This window comes from Doryrhamphus excisus, chromosome 5, assembly GCF_030265055.1.
Source record: "Doryrhamphus excisus isolate RoL2022-K1 chromosome 5, RoL_Dexc_1.0, whole genome shotgun sequence".
Classification (NCBI taxonomy): Eukaryota; Metazoa; Chordata; class Actinopteri; order Syngnathiformes; family Syngnathidae; genus Doryrhamphus; species Doryrhamphus excisus.
Genome location: NC_080470.1, coordinates 3,361,401 through 3,382,500, shown reverse-complemented (window position 1 = coordinate 3,382,500; position 21,100 = coordinate 3,361,401). Strand labels below are relative to the sequence as shown.

The 21,100-nt window shown below is 38.9% G+C and overlaps 1 protein-coding gene across 5 annotated transcripts in view; it reads right to left on the bottom strand.

The window, feature by feature from the left end:
- The window catches only part of csnk1g2b (casein kinase 1, gamma 2b), a 94,375-nt gene that overhangs the window by 37,918 nt on the left and 35,357 nt on the right, over nt 1-21,100 (bottom strand). The window contains exons 4-11 of one of the 5 annotated variants that reach the window (XR_009129764.1): nt 13,170-13,318; nt 11,529-11,763; nt 9,699-9,784; nt 8,185-8,269; nt 7,955-8,103; nt 6,084-6,167; nt 4,924-5,025; nt 4,015-4,219 (exon numbers count right to left, since the gene is read on the bottom strand). Coding sequence is in view for 4 of the 5 variants with exons in the window: in XM_058072350.1 (XP_057928333.1) it covers nt 4,113-4,219; nt 4,924-5,025; nt 6,084-6,167; nt 7,955-8,103; nt 8,185-8,269; nt 9,699-9,784; nt 11,529-11,763; nt 13,170-13,318 (997 nt within the window). In the remaining variant the exon portion in view is untranslated. The remainder of the gene's footprint in view (nt 1-4,014; nt 4,220-4,923; nt 5,026-6,083; nt 6,168-7,954; nt 8,104-8,184; nt 8,270-9,698; nt 9,785-11,528; nt 11,764-13,169; nt 13,319-21,100) is intronic. The other 4 variants (XM_058072350.1, XM_058072351.1, XM_058072353.1 and 1 more) reach the window with 4 other exon arrangements.

The window sequence follows — 21,100 nt, the reverse complement described above, 5'->3', positions numbered from 1 at the left end:
AACCAGATGAGAACGATGGATCATTCCGGTTCATTCAGTAAAAGATCCGTTCATTTCGGTCAGCCGTGTCAAGTAAGTCTGTTCACTCATGTTGATGTTCAGTGACACGTAACTAGCGGTGTGTCGGTCATGAACAAACAGGTCAAAAGAACTAGTGGTGTGTCAGTCATGAACGAACAGGTTAAAAGAACTCATTTTTTTGTGAACGAATGAACAAGGTCACTAGTGGTGTGTCGGTCATGAACGAACAGGTCAAAAGAACTAGTTCTTTTTTTTTGTGAACGGAATGAACGAGGTCACTAGTGGTGTGTCAGTCATGAACGAACAGGTCAAAAGAACTAGTGGTGTGTCAGTATTGAACGAACAGGTCAAAAGAACTAGTCGTGTGTCAGTCATGAACGAACAGGTCAAAAGAACTAGTTTTTTTTGTAAACGGAATGAACGAGGTCACGAGTGGTGTGTCAGTCATGAACGAACAGGTCAAAAGAACTAGTGGTGTGTCAGTCATGAACGAACAGGTCAAAAGAACTAGTGGTGTGTCAGTCATGAACGAACAGGTCAAAAGAACTAGTGGTGTGTCAGTCATGAACGAACAGGTCAAAAGAACTAGTTTTTTTTGTAAACGGAATGAACGAGGTCACCGACAGTGTCGGTCAATCTCTCGGTCTTGGTCTTTCAGTCAGCGAACCCCACCCACCCACAGAGCGAGGCTCGACGATAGGATAAGACAGGCAAGCACGCAGATAGTCCCCCATTTATTCATTCCGTTCACAATGTCCAATTTGGCACAATGTACGTAGTATTTCAATTGGGGTGGACAAGAAGGTGAGGGATTCCGAGTCGACTGTGTTGACAATGCACAGAGGCAAATGGGAAGCACCGACACTGTTTTTTTGAACCAGATGAGAACGATGGATCATTCCGGTTCATTCAGTAAAAGATCCGTTCATTTCGGTCAGCCGTGTCGAGTAAGTCTGTTCACTCATGTTGATGTTCGGTGCGACTCAACAGCGCAACAACACGTGATGAACGGGTCAAAAGAACTAGTGGTGTGTCAGTCATGAACGAACAGGTTAAAAGAACTTGTTTTTTTTGTGAACAGAATGAACAAGGTCACTAGTGGTGTGTCGGCCATGAACGAACGGGTCAAAAGAACTAGTGGTGTGTCAGTCATGAACAAACAGGTTAAAAGAAGTAGTTTTTTGTGAACAGAATGAACAAGGTCACTAGTGGTGTGTCGGTCATGAACGAATGGGTCAAAAGAACTAGTGGCGTGTCAGTGATGAACGAACGGGTCAAAAGAACTAGTGGTGTGTCAGTCATGAACGAACAGGTTAAAAGAACTTGTTTTTTTTTGTGAACAGAATGAACAAGGTCACTAGTGGTGTGTCGGTCATGAACGAATGGGTCAAAAGAACTAGTGGTGCGTCAGTCATGAACGAACAGGTCAAAAGAACTACTTCTTTTTTTTGTAAACTGAATGAACAAGGTCACTAGTGGTGTGTCGGTCATGAACGAATGGGTCAAAAGAACTAGTGGTGTGTCAGTCATGTACGAACAGGTCAAAAGAACTAGTTCTTTTTTTTGTAAATGGAATGAACAAGGTCACTAGTGGTGTGTCGGTCATGAACGAATGGGTCAAAAGAACTAGTGGCGTGTCAGTCATGAACGAACAGGTCAAAAGAACTAGTTCTTTGTTTTTGTGAACGGAATGAACGAGGTCAATAGTGGTGTGTCAGTCATAAACGAACGGCTCAAAAGAACTAGTGGTGTGTCAGTCATGAACGAACAGGTCAAAATAATTAGTTCTTTTTTGTGAACGGTCATGTTCATTCCATTCACAAAAAAGAACTAGTTCTTTTGACCCGTTCGTTCATGACCGACACAACACGAGTGACCTCATTCATTCCATTCACAAAAAAGAACCAGTTCTTTTGACCCGTTCGTTCAGTGACCTCGTTCATTCCGTTCACAAAAAAGAACTAGTTCTTTTGACTTGTTAGTTCATGACCGAGACACCACTAGTGACCTCATTCATTCCGTTCACAAAAAAAGAACTAGTTCTTTTGAACCGTTCGTTCATGACCGACACACCACTAGGGACCTCGTTCATTCCGTTCACAAAAAAGAACTTCTTTTGACCCGTTCGTTCATGGCCGAGACACCACTAGTGACCTCATTCATTCCGTTCACAAAAAAAGAACTAGTTCTTTTGAACCGTTCGTTCATGACCGACACACCACTAGTGACCTCGTTCATTCCGTTCACAAAAAAAAACTAGTTCTTTTGACCCGTTCGGTCTCATTCATGAACGAGACACCACTGGTAACCTCGTTCATTCCGTTCACAAAAAAGAACTAGTTCTTTTGACCCGTTCGTTCCTGACCGACACACCACTAGTGACCTCGGTCATTTTGTTCACAAAGAACTAGTTTTTTTGACCCGTTCATGACCGACACACCACTAGTGACCTCGTTCATTCTGTTTACAAAAAAGAACTAGGTCTTTTGACCCGTTCGTTCATGACTGAGACACCACTAGTGACCTCGTTCATTTTGTTCACAAAGAACTAGTTTTTTTGACCCGTTCATGACCGACACACCACTAGTGACCTCGTTCATTCTGTTCACAAAAAATAACTAGTTCTTTTGACCCGTTTGTTCAGTGACCTCGTTCATTCCGTTCACAAAAAAGAACTAGTTCTTTTGACCCATTTGTTCATGACCGACACACCACTAGAGTGACCTCATTCATTCCATTCACAAAAAAGAACTAGTTCTTTTGACCCGTTCGTTCATGACCGACACACCACTACTGCACGCTACAACTATTAACGCTGATCAAACACTTTCACATTCCTAAAAAAACACATGTTATTGTTGTTTATCGGCCCGTGACTTATCCTAAAAATACTAGTTATTATTAGATATTACACTAATATTGCCTGTAATACAACGCTCATATACATTTTGGTACAATATACTGACCTACACTTGGATTGGTTTCTAGCATCTTTAATACACGTCAAATATTTCAATATTTGTATTTTTTTTTTTATTTGAAAATTATATTTTTAGAGAATTACCTGCAAGTACATTGCAGTGTATGATTGGGGAGCAGGTGGGCTAAATTTGGTATTATCGCCATCACGCGCTCTTGTAATGGTTACTGGAAACTTGGCACCCGAGCTATTTTGAGGGGACAGCTGTACACAGACTACATTGCATTGTGAAATCAAGTGTCTTTCTTATGTATGAAAAGATAATAATATATCTGCAGAAATGACGAGTTAATGTATGTGAAGATGTGAAAATATTAGGACTAAACAGTCACATAGCTTGAAACAAATACATAATCGTAGAGAAATATCTTCTTTTTGGTATCATGAGTGCAGGATGTCACTGTTCTAGATGAATGAGCAGAAAAAGCACTGCATCAACCATGCATAGTTCCTGCTCATACAAGCTTGAATAATAATAAATGTCCCTAATATATGAATATTTGTCCAAATAATCCCAAAAATAATAATAATAAAGTACAATGTACATGTACAGTAAACCTCGGATATATCGGATTCAATTGTTCCCACTGGTTTTGTCCGATATAAGCGAAATCCGTTATATGCGTATACCGGAAAATGTCCGTTTTACGCATATATCGGATTTATATCCGGTATATGCGTAAATCGGATTTTATCCGTTATAAAAAGGCACTTCCTTGACTATGTTTCCAATGTACCTGGACGCGCAGGCAACGCTGCAAACGCTGCAAATGACGTCGTATAGCGGCCTGTCACGATTCGGCGAATCGGAGCGCCACGATGCGGCCATCCGATATATACGAGGAAAATTTAATGGAAATGCATTGGAACGGGACTGGAGATTTTGTCCGAAATAGGCAAAATCCGTTATAAAAAATCCGATATATGCAATGAATTTTTATTGGAAATGCATTACAGAAAAATCGGTTCTTTTTTTATCTGTCCGTTGTGAGCGAATTTCCGATATATCCGAGGTTTACTGTATAATGCTATTTATGACAACAAACTACCAAGATAATGTCTACATATCAGTGCCCGTTTTCAGGACCCTAGACGTGGATTTCACTCTTACTTGGTTTCGTCGGCCACTTCAACCTCGGTGGGAGCGGTGATGGGAGCGTTGGAGTGTCCAGCTGTGGGATCATCAGTGTTCAGCTCGCCATTTGTTGAGCTCATCACCTGCGTAAGCACACAAAAGACACCAAAAAGAGACACCGTTGATGCGGTATGACAATGCGAGGGGGGGGTTATAAACGTATATATTCCGTTTATTTGCCAGCCATCTTTTGAGTGTATTATCAGCTTGTGTAATAATAATAATAATAATAATAATAATAATAATAATAATAATAACACAGGGGGGGAAAAGAGAGCTCCAACTAAAGCAACTTCATAGAAGCGGTTAAAAGCTGCAGTGCTGCTTGTCAAACACTGGGTGGCGGAATTGAGTTGCAGCATTCACAATGGAGGCTTCTCGTTTAAGGATCCAGACAAGTAGCCATATTCAAAGCACATGTGGGGGGGGGGTGGCAATGGAATTTAGGATGGCACTGAGAGGTAAATGTACACATCATGTACACAGTTCTTATGTTTAGCTAACCATTTTTTTTTTTTAAATTATGATGTCATGACAGTTGCTGCTAGATGTTTTCTCTGCACGGCCTTTTCACATAACAGGCTATTTAGCAGATGAAGCGATTGCTGCTGTGAGAGCAAAACAGAACTGACACACACACACACACACACACACACACGCACGAGGAGTCAAAACACACAGCAGAGGGTTGGGAATCGAGCGCAGGCAATGTGACACATACAGCTTCATGCAGTAGCCATCTGAGCAGCGGCAGCAGTAGCAGCAGCAGCAGCAGCAGCAGCAGTACCTGAACAGAGCCCCCCAGCCGCTCAGCTGTAAGGTGCGACCCCAAAGTCTCCTTATTGGTCACGGGAGTGGGCTGAGACTCACTTCCTTTGGGTTCAGGCGACTTGATGCAATAGCGAAAAAAGGTTGGTGGTGGTGGTGGTAAAGGGGGGTAGCAATGTGGTGGGGGGGGTCCAAATGTGAGGGAGAGAAGGGAGGGGCGGGGCGGGTGAGTCGAAACAAACAAAGAAAAACAAAGAAACAAAAACAATTACAAGAAGACATCTCCCAAGCAGAAGCAGGCTTGTTAAGACATAACTATGTTAATAAAGGAGAAAAGGGAAGCAAAAATTCATATGAAGCACAGATCAACACACTTACAAGTCATGCAGGAGTAATAAAAAAAAAAAAAAAAAAAAAAAAAAAAGGCCTTGATCACCTCTCGCCAGCACCAAATACTCAAACACCTCAAGTACTTCCCCCTTAACCTAGTACTATTGTATCATTGGAGAGTATAAAAACGTTACAGGTTTTACTGTCATGGGCAATGTGCATGGTAGTGGAAAGGTTGCAATGTTTAATGGAGAGCAATAAAAAAAAAAAAAAAAAAAAAAAAAGTGGAGTCGACAGTAGAAGCCAATCATAAAACCTTAAATGGAAACACCCTGGTGTGGCGTTCATGGACACAATGAGTAAGACTTATCAAGTTTAATGACATCTGCATCCATGACAAATATGCTCATGTAATCAGAAATGATGGTTAAAAGTGACTGGATTACATTACATGTAACGCATGTATTGTCATTACTGGTATTGAACAATGCAGATTGTGCAATGACAATGGCGTCACCCAAACTGTGCTTTTTTTTTTTTTTTTTTTCCACACAGCTGCTGCAGCAAAGTCACAGCCGTGACTGTGCAGGTAAATTTACACTGCTGCTGTCTCACATTGGAACAAATAACATCACGACTAAGACTCTGGGTGTGAATATATATATATGTGTGTGTGTGTGTGTGAGTGGAAAATGGCAGCCCTTTTCTCCAGGAAGTTGCTTAGAGTTGGACACAATAAAGAACAACTCAAGGCGGAGGAACTTGAATGACTGGGTTGGTTGGTCAGCCAGTCAGTCAGCCAGTCAGGTGGCGGATTGACAGGTTATGCAATATATAGCTAAACCTCACCTGGTTTTTGGTCTGCTGTTGTGCTTTGTCCCTGCTGCTGGGCTGCAGGGGCGCATCACTGGGGATGGGGCCTATGGGCGTGGGCTGCAAAAACAAGGAGTTTCAAATACAGATATAATAATGTAATATAATATAATATAATGGTTTTATTTCATTTGAACATGCATCAGATTACAATTGAATGCATCCCATAATCAGTTCACAGTTCCACATGTCCAAAAGGAGTAGGAAGAAGCAAAGCTTATTAAATCCTACCCCTCCATCTGGTACTTTTACAGTCAGTAACTGTTACATTTGTTCACTTCCTGCTTTCCATAATACAGTTTAAGGTTTTTTTTTTTTTAATAATGTACCTCACACACATTATGACTGGTTCAAGACTCTTCATCCTTGTATTTAGCAAATTTATTTTATTTATTAATTTATTTTATAAATTTTTATTATTTTTTTTTAGTTTTTAATTTTTTTATTTTTTTATTTTTTGTCCCGTACCAAAGTAGGAGGTGATATGACCATGCAATGACATAATCTGGTACTTTTACAATCAGTAACTGTTACATTTGTTCACTTCCTGCTTTCCATAACACAGTTTAATTATTATTATTTTTTTTAATAATGTGATATGACCAGCCAATGCCATAATGGGTACCATAGTAAGTGTCAATATAGTGATATATATAGCACATCATGACAGGTTCAAGACTCTTCATCCTTGTATTTAGCAAATTTATTTTATTTATTAATTTATATTAATTTTTTTTAGCTTTTAATTTTTTAATTAAAAGTACCAAAGTAGGAGGTGATATGACCATCCAATGACATAATCTGGTACTTTTACAATCAGTAACTGTTATATTTGTTCACTTCCTGCTTTCCGTAATACAGTTTAAGGTTGTTGTTTTTTTTTTAAATAAAGCACCTCGTACATCAGACACATCATGCCTGGTTCAAGACTCTTCATCCTTGTATTTAGCAAATGTATTTTATTTATTAATTTATTTTATTAAATTTTTTTTTTAGTTTTTAAATTTTTAAAAAAAAAAATTATTTTTTGTCCCGTACCAAAGTAGGAGGTGATATGACCATCCAATGACATAATCTGGTACTTTTACAATCAGTAACTGTTTCATTTGTTCACTTCCTGCTTTCCATAATACAGTTTAAGTTTTTTGTTTTTTTTAATAATGTGTTATGAGCATCCAATGCCATAATGGGTACCATAGTAAGTGTCAATATAGTGATATATATAGCACATCATGACTGGTTCAAGACTCTTCATCCTTGTATTTAGCAAACATCAACTGCTTGTATTGTTTCTTGAATTGGCTCATCGTTGTGCATTGTTTGATTTCCTTACTCAATCCATTCCATAGTTTGATTCCACATACTGAAATGCTATGGCTTTTTAACGTAGTCCTAGCATAGAAGTGTTTCAAATGTACTTCTTCCCTGAGATCATATTTCTCCTCTCTTGTGGAGAAGTATTGGATGACATTTTTAGCTAATTGGTTATTTTTATTTTGGTTATTTTTAGCCTTATGCATTATTTTAGCTGTTTGAAGATGATCAGCAAGTTTTTGTGATTTCAGAAATAAGGAGTTAGGATGTTCTCTGTAGGCGGCATTATGAATTATCCTTACTGACCTTTTTTGCAGTACATTTAGCGAGTGAAGATTGCTTTTATAGTTATTATAGTTACCACAAAACAGCATGATTTATTGATTCATATATATATTTTTTTTTAAAAACCATGACAGAGTGAAGCCGCAAAATTCTAAGCGCAAAATGACGAGGGATTACTGTCACTTCAACAACAAACGCACCCCCCCCCCCAGGCGAAATTCCCCCGAAATGATTTCAAGAAGACTCACCAGGGATTTGCCGACCCAGTCATATTCATAGTCAAAGACATAGCCGTTTCTGTCAAAGAGATCGGTGAAGAGCTTCCGCAAGTAGTCGTAATCGGGCTTCTCAAAGAAATCCAGCCTCCTCACATATCGCAGGTAAGTGGCCATCTCTTCTGTATCCAAAGGGAAGTTATTAGCAATAAAAAACGACATGTTTCGACGCAGAATGGGAATAGTTCAACAATTGTACTGACCGGGGAAGCTTTCACAAAGCACTTCAATGGGGGTCGCTCGTTTGGTGTCACCGATTTTCTGATACCTCTCCTTCAAAGTTTCCGCCTGGAAGGAAATAGAGATGATGCGTCATTAGCAATGTGACTGGAGTCAGTGTAAACACACTTGGTGTGTGGTTAGTTATTTTATTCTTTAGTTATGACACAGATTCATTCATTCTTTTATTAAAAACAAAAAAATTTTAAAAACTGGTTCCAATTTTCTCCAAGAAAAGCTCTGATAAAACATTCCACTGTTCTCAAATATCTTACTTTTTATTTTTCTACACAAAATAAGAGGAAAAATAAATAAATCAAGAATAAAGAAAATCAATCAATCAGTAATAAATAAATATAATAATAATAATAAAACGGCAAATAATAAAAACTTAAGAAACCACGTATAGTTGGTGGGTAGACAAATTATTTTTTTCAGATTAAAATGAACAAAGCATTATTAGAGCCCTGTAGACATGACAAAACACGACTATAGTCACATTTATACTCTTTTTATTTACAACATATTGCGCAACTGCAGGGTCTTGAGACACATGCTAACTCGCAAACTAGAGATCTAGCGACCTAAACGGTAGCCTTCAAGTTATTTCCTTTAAACTTAAATAGCCAAAAACTTACCACTTCCACACGGATAGGGAGGATAACTATTAACAGTTATTTAAGCTTTAACATGAACATGAATCAAACGTAATAATTTTTCCTGGGTACATGATACCATACAGCATCCATATCAAACTTGCGCGGGGCTATTCATATCAAAGCGGGGGCCTCAAACTAGTGTGCTGCGGGCCACATTTGGCCCACGGGCCGCATGTTTGAGACCCCTGGTGTAAACGTTTGTGTCTGTTCCGTTATGAACCCAATCACCTGTGTACATTGTAGGAACATGTTGAATCAGGTGTGAAAACAGGATAAGGATATTCTTTTGTGCGTGTTATGAGCCAAAGTGTAACCAACACAAGACGAGCGTAGACACGGTGAGTTCCAGAAGTGGTCACTGTACTCTGTCATTGTATTTTATGCCGGCTGCCATGTTGCATACTGATGAAAACTCTTGTTTGGCCCGAGGCATGCAACATCCCCCACAGTCATCCATCCCTCACATCCATCTTACCGCAGACTCCCTCCCACATAACAAATGCTCAGATGTCTCACTCTACTCTTATTATTTGCAACAGGGACACTCTACCGTCAGATAAATCACATAAATCATTAGACAATAACAATTTTTTTGTCAATATTCTTTTCTAATTGCACTTAAAAACCAGCCTGTTTTTGTTCATGTGAGGCAGCAAGGAGTTTTCCGTCTGTCGTTTCTTATGTTACAGGTTCCAAAAATACAACAAACGAGGAGACCTTGAATGTGTCATGTGTGAGAGGACGGTGTTGTTTTCCCCAAGGTCAACCACATCGTGGCAAAAGGTAAACAAGCAAAGCTAAAGATGGTGATGATAAAGAAACAAATGTCAGTACTTTACCTTTAAGCCCTGCCAAGGAAGGCTACCTCGGAGGAAGTACATGAACATGTGACCCAAGGCCTCCAAATCATCCCGCCTACTTTGTTCTGAAATTGACAACAGAAAGAAAATCAAGGAGTTGGGTAAAAAAAAAAAAAAAATCAGTGTTGGGAAGGAAAACGACAAACTAACACAATCGTAGCGGAGAACTAGGACCGAATTTAAGCTAATTTTTATTTATTTTTTATTTATTTTTTTTTGTTTTATTCATATTTTCATCCAGCTGGCTTGTTTGACATTGATATAATATTTGATGTATTATTTGGTACCTTTTTATCACCCACACAGGGACATAAATATACGCGTATTTCAACATCAGCTGCCTAGATGATTCAAATGTACCTAAGAAGGACCCTTTGCTGCCCTAGAAAGTCCGCGCTAAAAATCAACGTTAACTTCTTAAATGTTGCATCGTTAACATTTTATTGTGCTATTGTTACTCTCGTTAAGTGTTTAGACATTTGGCTGATTGCTAACGGCTAATAGGCTATTTGAGAATGCTATTTGGTTGAATGTATTTCTTTGTTTTGTAGCCGTGATGAATAGAAAAGCAGACACTTGAGGTGAGAAACACGACCGAATCCGAGAAATGACTCATGGCAAAACACGAAGGTGGTGTCTGTGTTGATCTTGCTGTCACATTGTGTATTTTGGCAACAATGAAGTCTTCAATGAAGGTACTCTTACATGTTCATTTATCCTTTTCATTCATAAGCGTGTATTTATATACACTTTCAATTGGTTTCTGCATGTAAAACTATCCATCCATCCATCCATCCATTTTCCTCCGCTTATCCAGGTCCGGGTCGCGGGGGCAGCAGTCTTAGGTGGTCCCCGGCCACCTCCTCCAGCTCCACCGGGAGGACACCAAGGTGTTCCCAGGCCAGCTGTGAGACATAATCCCTCCAGCGTGTCCTAGGTCTGCCCCGGGGCCTTTTCCCGGCTGGGCATGCCCAGAACACCTCACCAGAGAGGCGTAAAACTAATAATTATATAATTATATTTTTATATAAATTATTATATATCATATAAATATTATAGAAAAAATTATATAACTATAAAAAATTATTATCTATCATAAATATTATAGAAAAAATTATATAACTATAAAAAATAACAAATATATAAAAATGTGTTAACATTTTTGGCTTTCTGAAACTGATTCCTTGGATTTACATGATTTCTTAAGGCAAATGGTTTCAGTTAGACACGGACCTTCTGGAACAGATTAATGATGCTAACCAAGGTTCCGCTCCATATTGTCATAAATCAGGGAATATAATCTAAGACTGCACTCATGCATTTGTTGTGTTTCTGTGCAATGTTTCAGGGGAATGACGACACGACACTTCCACCCCTCACAGGACGACGACCCGGGTATTGTGTTTATGTAAGACTAAAGATACATTATATTATCACATACTACAGTATTAATTGTCCCTGTACCCTAGAAACCGCCCATGAATGATACGGGAAAACGCCGAAATGATACTGTGTCAAAGCCCAGGGCAGTGATACTGATAAAATATAGAGTTTAACCATGTCCAGTATCAGCCCCCGTTGCTGTCCACTCTGGTATCGTGCCCGTGAAACAACCAATCATAGAACAGCACAGTATTGCTGTATATAAGTTGTATTATAAGTTCCTAGTCATTTGGTGAAGAATGGACTATGTAGTCTTAGTTTACCATGACATACGAGTAGACTCAATATACATAATAGCGATACAAGGTCCAAAAATGTGATCATTCCATTAGGAAATATAAAGAACAGCCAAAATGACATTCTCACCTTTTCCCAGGTGTGTATTAATGCTCATGTAGCGTGCCGTTCCAGTCAGACTCTTGTGCTCCCGGTAGGGGATGTGTTTTTTGGTCTCGGGGTCTATGTACTCTTTGGCCAGACCAAAGTCGATGATGTGAATGGTGTGCTGCCTCTTGCTTCCTGGCCGCCCGACTAAGAAGTTTTCTGGCTTCACGTCTCTGTATATCAGACTCTTGGTGTGGACATATTCCATCCGCGTTATCTAGACGAGGAGGCAAATGATGAGTCAGCGTTTCAGGAACTGTGATACGGTGCAAAAAAAATGATGCTGCATAACTTCTTGACTAAATTCAAATGTTTACAGAGATCAACAAAAAGATGATTTATTTTATTTATGAGTATTTATGAGTATATTTATGAGTATTTCCATTTATGAGTATTTCCATAATGCCTCATATTAACTCCCTAACAAGACCTCAGTGTATAGACTGGTCATATATCTCATCTCGTCTCATATTATCTACATACTGTATTGTATATAACTGCGGGAAAAACTGTTGATTTTTGTTAATACTTGGGTCGTTTATATTGTTTATTTTTCTATATTGTGTATTTTGTACTGCTTAACTGATTCTGTACTCTTGCTGCTGTGCAATACAAATTTCCCCACTGAGGGACGAATAAAGGCATATCTTAATCTTAATCTTAATCTCTATCTTAATCTTAATAATCTACAGAAAGATTTTGGCAAGTAAATAATGCCTTTTTATTTGACTTGACATCAATCAAAAATGCTAACGTAACCTGCTAACCTTGCTAACTCTTATCAAGTGATTTGTTTACTTTCCAAATCGTAGCCAACGTTAGTCTTTGCAAAAGCTTCTGATTTTTTTTTTTTTTTTTAAAGCAAACATTTCCATATACAGTAAACCTCGGATATATCGGATTCAATTGTTCCCACTGGTTTTGTCCGATATAAGCGAAATCCGTTATATGCGTATACCGGAAAATGTCAGTTTTACGCATATATCGGATTTATATCCGGTATATGCGTAAATCGGATTTTATCCGTTATAAAAAGGCACTTCCTTGACTATGTTTCCAATGTACCTGGATTGGGCAATGAAAAGAGACGTAAGGTAATGAGAATTGAACTTTATTGGACTCTGAGCATAACAAATTGTTAATTAAGCTAGGCCCTGTTACGCCCGTCAGGCCTACGTTATTTCCAATAGTGAGGTTAAGATCTCATTCACTGCTGTGCTAGTATTATTGACGTCACTCACTTTTATATTTGTCCTAAATCTGGAGCCAGGAGAAAGACAATAGCCAGTGACATCAACAAGATTAGCATAACGATGCGGCCATCCAATATATGCGAGGGAAATTGGAACGGGACAGGAGATTTTGTCCGAAATAGGCAAAATCCGTTATAAAAAAATCCGATATATGCAATGAATTTTTATTGGAAATGCATTACAGAAAAATCGGTTCTTTTTTATCTGTCCGTTGTGAGCGAATTTCCGATATATCCGAGTCCGATATATCCGAGGTTTACTGTAACTCCGAGGGCCCACATTACATATTTTTTGGTTTATGAATTAGTCGACTCTTTCATTAGCAGAAAAAAGATCCCAACCCATCCCACGGCACACATGCAGGCTTTACCAGCTGTATGGCTATCATCAGGACGGTCTTGAGGGAGAAGGTGCGGTCACAGAGATCAAACAGGTCCTCTAGACTGGGCCCCAGCAGCTCCAACACCATAGCGTTGTATTTCCCGCAAGGACCAAAGTAGTACACCTGTGGAATTCCCTCTGTGGAAAGCGGGACAAACATGATAAATGTTTGTAATTGTATCAGTTAAAATGACGAATTTGGACACTCGTAACTAAAGTGGGAACAAAAGGAAAGTGGAAAACACCAGTGAAGGGTCAGAAGAGCGTTGATATTTGATACATTACTATGCTACTTGACACCACTGCACCCATTATGAGGTGAAGTATTTGAACTTTGAAGAATGTGGATGAATCCCACTGGCAGCAGGATCGTGTGAATCTGATCTTTTACCATTGATTGACCAACTGGTGTGAAGCTTCTTTAGCTGGCTATAAATGATGACTTATTACTAAGGGTGTTACCAGACACTCCGTTCGGGTGATGGTACGATACTATATTGGGGCTACGAGAACGAGACAAGACGAGATTTTGTTCCCATGAGACCTTTTTTTTTCTGAATGAGAAATCTCATCACGATTTATGGTAATGGTAATGGTTTTATTTCATTTGAACATGCATCAGATTACAATTGAATGCATCACATAATCAGTTCACAGTTCCACATGTCCAAAAGGAGTAGGAAGAAGCAAAGCTTATTAAATCCTACCCCTCCATCTGGTACTTTTACAATCAGTAACTGTTGCATTTGTTCACTTCCTGCTTTCCATAATACAGTTTACGGTTTTGTTTTTTTTTTTTTTAATAATGCATCTCGTACCTAAGTACCTAATATAGTTTAATTTATTTTATTTTATTGTATTTATTTTAATTTATTAATTTTATTTATTAATTTTATTTATTAATTTTATTTATTATTTTAATTTATTAATTTTATTTAGTATTTTAATTTATTTTTAATTTATTTTTAATTTATTATTTTTTATATATTTTGTATTTTTATGTCGCTGGGGTGCTGGAGCCTATCCCAGCTGTCACCCTGGACTGGTGGCCAGCCAATCACAGGGCACATATAGACAAACAACCATTCACACTCACATTCATACCTATGGACAATTTGGAGTCGCCAATTAACCTAGCATGTTTTTGGCTGATGGTGGACTCGAACTCAGTTCTCCTAGCTGTGTAGCCAGTATTAAAATTGTGTCCTTTAAATTGTTATTCTTTGTTTTGTAATTTTGATAATATAATTCTTAAAAATTTTAATAAAACCAGTTGACATGGACTCATTACACAATGAGGCACTGTGGAAATAACAAAAAAATGTCATGTTGTCTGCAAAAAAAAATGGCCAAAGATTTATACAGCAAAAATAACTCCCTGTCATCTTTTATTACTTGGTGATTCCTCCATGTCAGTCACATTACATGAAGGGGGGGAAAAAATGTCTGCTGCCTTTGAGTCTCTAGGATTTTCCAGGTAATGAAGCCTGTGACACACGAGGCAGTGATAAAAGGTCAGAGGGAGGCTGACTCATCAAAGCTTGGCCCAAATCTAGAGGGCATTCAAAGCGTCGTCATCACAAAAGGAAAAGAGGAGTCTCTGTACCTTGGGCTGGTGAACGTGAGGACCTACCACACGTTACACCAGCACTAAGATGAGTGGACAACGCAGACAAGCAATGTGTCATAAAAAGAAGACATCAAAATAAAAGCTTGACTCTCCCATCTGGCTCTGTATTTATTCATATACAAATCCAGGTCATTTAATGCATCTCTTTGCCCTGACCTTCCCAACTTCAAAAAACAACTCAAAACTCACCTCTTTAAATCTGTTTTTAATGTCTAACTTTTTATATCTGACCCCGCTTTTACTCATGTTTTAACTGTGTATTAACCAATAATGTTGTATTTTGGTGTGTCTTCTTTTCTGTTTACTTGCTTTTATTCAACTTCATTCTAAAGTGTCTTGGAGTATTTTGAAAAGCGCTATACAAATAACATGTATTATTATTATTATTATCTTTTATTTCAAGAACGGACTTGGTTTTTATTCCGAGCACATTGTCAGTGGTGCCCTGCCCCTGCTGCCATAATTGTGAGACAATTCAGCCTATTGTATCCACTATTTTTTTCAGATTAAAATGAACAAAGCATTATTAGAGCCCTGTAGACATGACAAAACACGACTATAGTCACATTTATACTCTTTTTTATTTACAACATATTGCGCAACTGCAGGGTCTTGAGACACATGCTAACTCGCAAATTAGAGAGCTAGCGACCTAAACGGTAGCCTCCAAGTTATTTCCTTTAAACTTAAAAAAAAGCCAAAAACTTACCACTTCCACACGGATAGGGAGGATAACTATTAACAGTTATTTAACCTTTAACATGAACATTAATCAAACGTAATAATTTTTTCTGGGTACATGATACCATACAGCATCCATATCAAACTTGCGCGGGCCGCACTAACATTAAACTTTCATATCAAGGCGGGGGCCTCAAACTAGTGTCCTGCGGGCCACATTTGGCCCGCGGGCCGCGTGTTTGAGATTGCGCAACTGCATGGTCTTGAGACACATGCTAACTCGCAAACTAGAGAGCTAGCGACCTAAACGGTAGCCTCCAAGTTATTTCCTTTAAACTTAAAAAAAGCCAAAAACTTACCACTTCCACACGGATAGGGAGGATAACTATTAACAGTTATTTAACCTTTAACATGAACATTAATCAAACGTAATCATTTTTTCTGGGTACATGATACCATACAGAATCCATATCAAACTTGCGCGGGCCGCACTAACATTAAACTTTCATATCAAGGCGGGGGCCTCAAACTAGTGTCCTGCGGGCCACATTTGGCCCGCGGGCCGCGTGTTTGAGATTGCACAACTGCATGGTCTTGAGACACATGCTAACTCGCAAACTAGAGAGCTAGCGACCTAAACGGTAGCCTCCAAGTTATTTCCTTTAAACTTAGAAAAAGCCAAAAACTTACCACTTCCACACGGATAGGGAGGATAACTATTAACAGTTATTTAACCTTTAACATGAACATTAATCAAACGTAATAATTTTTTCTGGGTACATGATACCATACAGCATCCATATCAAACTTGCGCGGGCCGCACTAACATTAAACTTTCATATCAAGGCGGGGGCCTCAAACTAGTGTCCTGCGGGCCACATTTGGCCCGCGGGCCGCGTGTTTGAGATTGCGCAACTGCATGGTCTTGAGACACGTGCTAACTCGCAAACTAGAGATCTAGCATCCTAAACGGTAGCCTCCAAGTCATTTCCTTTAAACTTAAAAAAAAATAAACTTACCACTTCCACACGGATAGGGAGGATAACTATTAACAGTTATTTAACCTTTAACATGAACATTAATCAAACGTAATAATTTTTTCTGGGTACATGATACCATACAGCATCCATATCAAACTTGCGCGGGCCGCACTAACATTAAACTTTCATATCAAGGCGGGGGCCTCAAACTAGTCCGCGGGCCGCGTGTTTGAGATTGCACAACTGCATGGTCTTGAGACACATGCTAACTCGCAAACTAGAGATCTAGCGACCTAAACGGTAGCCTCCAAGTCATTTCCTTTAAACTTAAAAAAAAACATAAACTTACCACTTCCACACGGATAGGGAGGATAACTATTAACAGTTATTTAACCTTCAACATGAACATTAATCAAACGTAATAATTTTTTCTGGGTACATGATACCATACAGCATCCATATCAAACTTGCGCGGGCCGCACTAACATTAAACTTTCATATCAAGGCGGGGGCCTCAAACTAGTGTCCCGCGGGCCACATTTGGCCACATTTGGTGTTTGAGATTGCGCAACTGCATGGTCTTGAGACACATGCTAACTCGCAAACTAGAGAGCTAGCGACCTAAACGGTAGCCTCCAAGTTATTTCCTTTAAACTTAAAAAAAGCCAAAAACTTACCACTTCCACACGGATAGGGAGGATAACTATTAACAGTTATTTAACCTTTAACATGAACATTAATCAAACGTAATAATTTTTTCTGGGTACATGATACCATACAGCATCCATATCAAACTTGCGCGGGCCGCACTAACATTAAACTTTCATATCAAGGCGGGGGCCTCAAACTAGTGTCCTGCAGGCCACATTTGGCCCGCGGGCCGCGTGTTTGAGATTGCGCAACTGCATGGTCTTGAGACACATGCTAACTCGCAAACTAGAGAGCGAGCGACCTAAACGGTAGCCTCCAAGTTATTTCCTTTAAACTTAAAAAAAGCCAAAAACTTACCACTTCCACACGGATAGGGAGGATAACTATTAACAGTTATTTAACCTTTAACATGAACATGAATCAAACGTAATAATTTTTTCTGGGTACATGATACCATACAGCATCCATATCAAACTTGCGCGGGCCGCACTAACATTAAACTTTCATATCAAGGCGGGGGCCTCAAACTAGTGTCCTGCGGGCCACATTTGGCCCGCGGGCCGTGTGTTTGAGATTGCGCAACTGCATGGTCTTGAGACACATGCTAACTCGCAAACTAGAGATCTAGCATCCTAAACGGTAGCCTCCAAGTCATTTCCTTTAAACTTAAAAAAACCATAAACTTACCACTTCCACACGGATAGGGAGGATAACTATTAACAGTTATTTAACCTTTAACATGAACATTAATCAAACGTAATAATTTTTTCTGGGTACATGATACCGTACAGGATCCACATCAGACTTGCATTAAACTTTGTATTTTGGTGTGTCTTCTTTTCTGTTTACTTGCTTTTATTCAACTTCATTCTTCCGAAAAGTGTCTTGGAGTATTTTGAAAAGCGCTATACAAATAAAATGTATTATTATTATTATCTTTTATTTCAAGAACAGACTTGGTTTTTATTCCGAGCACATTGTCAGTGGTGCCCTGCTCCTGCTGCCATAATTGTGAGACAATTGAACCTATTGTATCCACTGGAGCCCTTATCGGGCTGCATCATGGCAGCTGAAGACAATGTTGCCATACAGTCAAATGTCAGGAGTTGAGGGTCCACGACGAGAGGGGTCGAGAAAAAAAAAAAAAAAAAAGAGACAGGCTGGAGCGAGGAAGACTACAAGGGAGTGAATGCATATTAAACATTTAGACTATGGAGAGAGCAGAAGGACGAGGATAAGTGACTTCCATTAGGCCCAATGCTCTGGAGATGTCCTCCCTAGCTGAAATAAGATCAATGTCCTGGCTCGTGCACACCGAGGCCAGAGATTGTTAGCGAATGCTAGAGAAGCTAGGAAGGTAATATTTCCGTTTAAACTGCTCAGTTGCCGTAAGTTAATTCATGAACAATGTACATACTTTTTAAGAACGCTCAACATTATTCATCACTACCAATGATGAAGAATACCATGAAGAGCTTGCAACCAAAAGGCGCTAAATCCAATTTTCACTAAGTTGCATGTTTTTCATGAGTTTAATAGACCTCTGTCATGTGTATCCAAATCACATATTTTGGTCTTGAAATCATTTTAAAAAATATGAAAAAAAGTGATATGAAATGTATGCTTTCAACCAAAAGGCGCTATTTCCATTTCAGATTTCAACCAAAAGGAGCTAAATCCCTTTCTTTATTCTTTATTCTGATTGGCCCAAGTTTCCCATCTATTGATAATCTGACCAATCAGAGAGAAGAATACAATTGGCACTGCACATACAGAAAGCCAGTATCAGTGCGCATCCTGTTTTGTTTGTGTACATTAAGTACACGTATGATAGTTACAGTATGTTATGCAATTCAGGAGAACACAAATTGTGTTTTTACAGTATTCTGTAACATGGAAGTTTTTTTTGCGCCATAAAAGGCATGTCTCTACCTTGACACCTCCAACTTTCATGAGAAACATTATTTTACTTGTACTAAAAAACATACAATGTAAAGAGTTTGGAATGAGATGATTTTTGTCACTGTCACCTTCATGGTGCAGTCAAATATGAGCACTGCTTTTAATAATAAAATTTTTATTAATTTAATTAATAATAATTATTTTGTATTGTATGTTGAGAATGGCTTCTGTGTTGTAATTATTTTATTAGCATAGCACATTAAAGCACCTTACATTCTTTTACAACAATGCCATTGAAGAAGTTAAAGGTGACTTCTAATTTATTTCAGCCAAAAGGCGCTAAATCCGAAAAAAATGTAATTTAAAAAAATATATAAAATACATGGTGTGTGCAGGATTTTTATAGCATGCATTTTTATGACCTATATTGATAGCTCTTTCATTTGCAATATAGACTTGATGACCAAATCAAATTGATATGTGCGTAGTTAAAAATCATTGATTTTCTCGAAATCAGTCAAAATGGATTTAGCGCCTTTTGGTTGCAAGCTCTTCATTTGTTCCTGGCAAAATGCTATTTACAGCATTTATTGTATGCAGTATTCCCTCGCTAACAGTACTGTTAGTATGTGAGTATTTCCCCCGGCGGACCAGTCAATCATGGCGGAATCTCATCAACGCTGGCGCACCGCCTCCTCAACTAAACGGCAACCTGAAACACTAACAAACGTTGTCGAAAACATTTTTTAAATGCCTCTCTTATGCTGGTGGGGTTAGCTTAGTTTAGCTAGAGTGGGCCGATGCATCTGTGTGTGTGTGTGTGTGTGTGTGTGCCTCAGGCTGTATGGGTGTGTTTACACCGCGTTGTGTTGTGCTGCTTGTTAATGCACACAAGCGTTTTACGACGCCTGCTGTCGTCGTGCAAGTTCTGATTCAAATTAGGACGGAAAGCAGGTTTATTCTTGCTCTTAGCTAGACAATCTCAACACACAATCCACTTCCGGACTTCCAAAATAAGAGCACTGCTCCTACACTGTAATTGTGTAAACAAAATAAGAGTGACATCAAGAATATTGTCCATTAATAACAATTCATTCATTTTCTACCGCTTATCCTCACGAGGCACGGTACACCCTGGACTGGTGGCCAGCCAATCACAGGGCACATATAGACAAACAACCATTCACACTCACATTCATACCTATGGACAATTTGGAGTCGCTAATTAACCTAGCATGTTTTTGGAATGTGGGAGGAAACCGGAGTACCCGGAGAAAACCCACGCATAGGGATGTCTGATATTGGCTTTTTTTGGCTGAAAACCAATACTGTCAATTTCCGATACCAATATCAGCTGATACCAGTATGTGTAATATGACATATCACCTGTGGTAGAATAAACACATATGTGTTGTATACAGCATTTACAGATTTTCGAATCCGATACCGATATCAATCGGATAATTATCGGACATCCCTGGATAATACCACTATAAAGGTGACAATAGGAGTGTTATATTATGTCTAGAGCAGGGGTCCCAAACATGCGGCTCGCGGGCCAAATGTGGCCCGCAGGACACTAGTTTGAGGCCCCCCGCCTTGATATGAAAGTTTAATGTTAGTGCGGCCCGCGCAAGTTTGATATGGATGCTGTATGGTATCATGTACCCAGAAAAAATGATTACGTTTGATTAATGTTCATGTTAAAGGTTAAATAACTGTTAATAGTTATCCTCCCTATCCGTGTGGAAGTGGTAAGTTTTTGGCTATTTAAGTTTAAAGGAAATAACCTGAAGGCTACCGTTTAGGTCGCTAGCTCTCTAGTTTGCGAGTTAGCATGTGTCTCAAGACCCTGCAGTTGCGCAATAAGTTGTAAATAAAAAGAGTATAAATGTGACTATAGTCGTGTTTTGTCTAGTCTACAGGGCTCTAAAAATGCTTTGTTAATTTTAATCTGAAAAAAATAATTTGTTTATAGACAAACAACCATTCACACTCACATTCATACCTATGGAGAATTTGGAGTGGCCAATTAACCTAGCATGTTTTTGGAATGTGGGAGGAAACCGGAGTAAC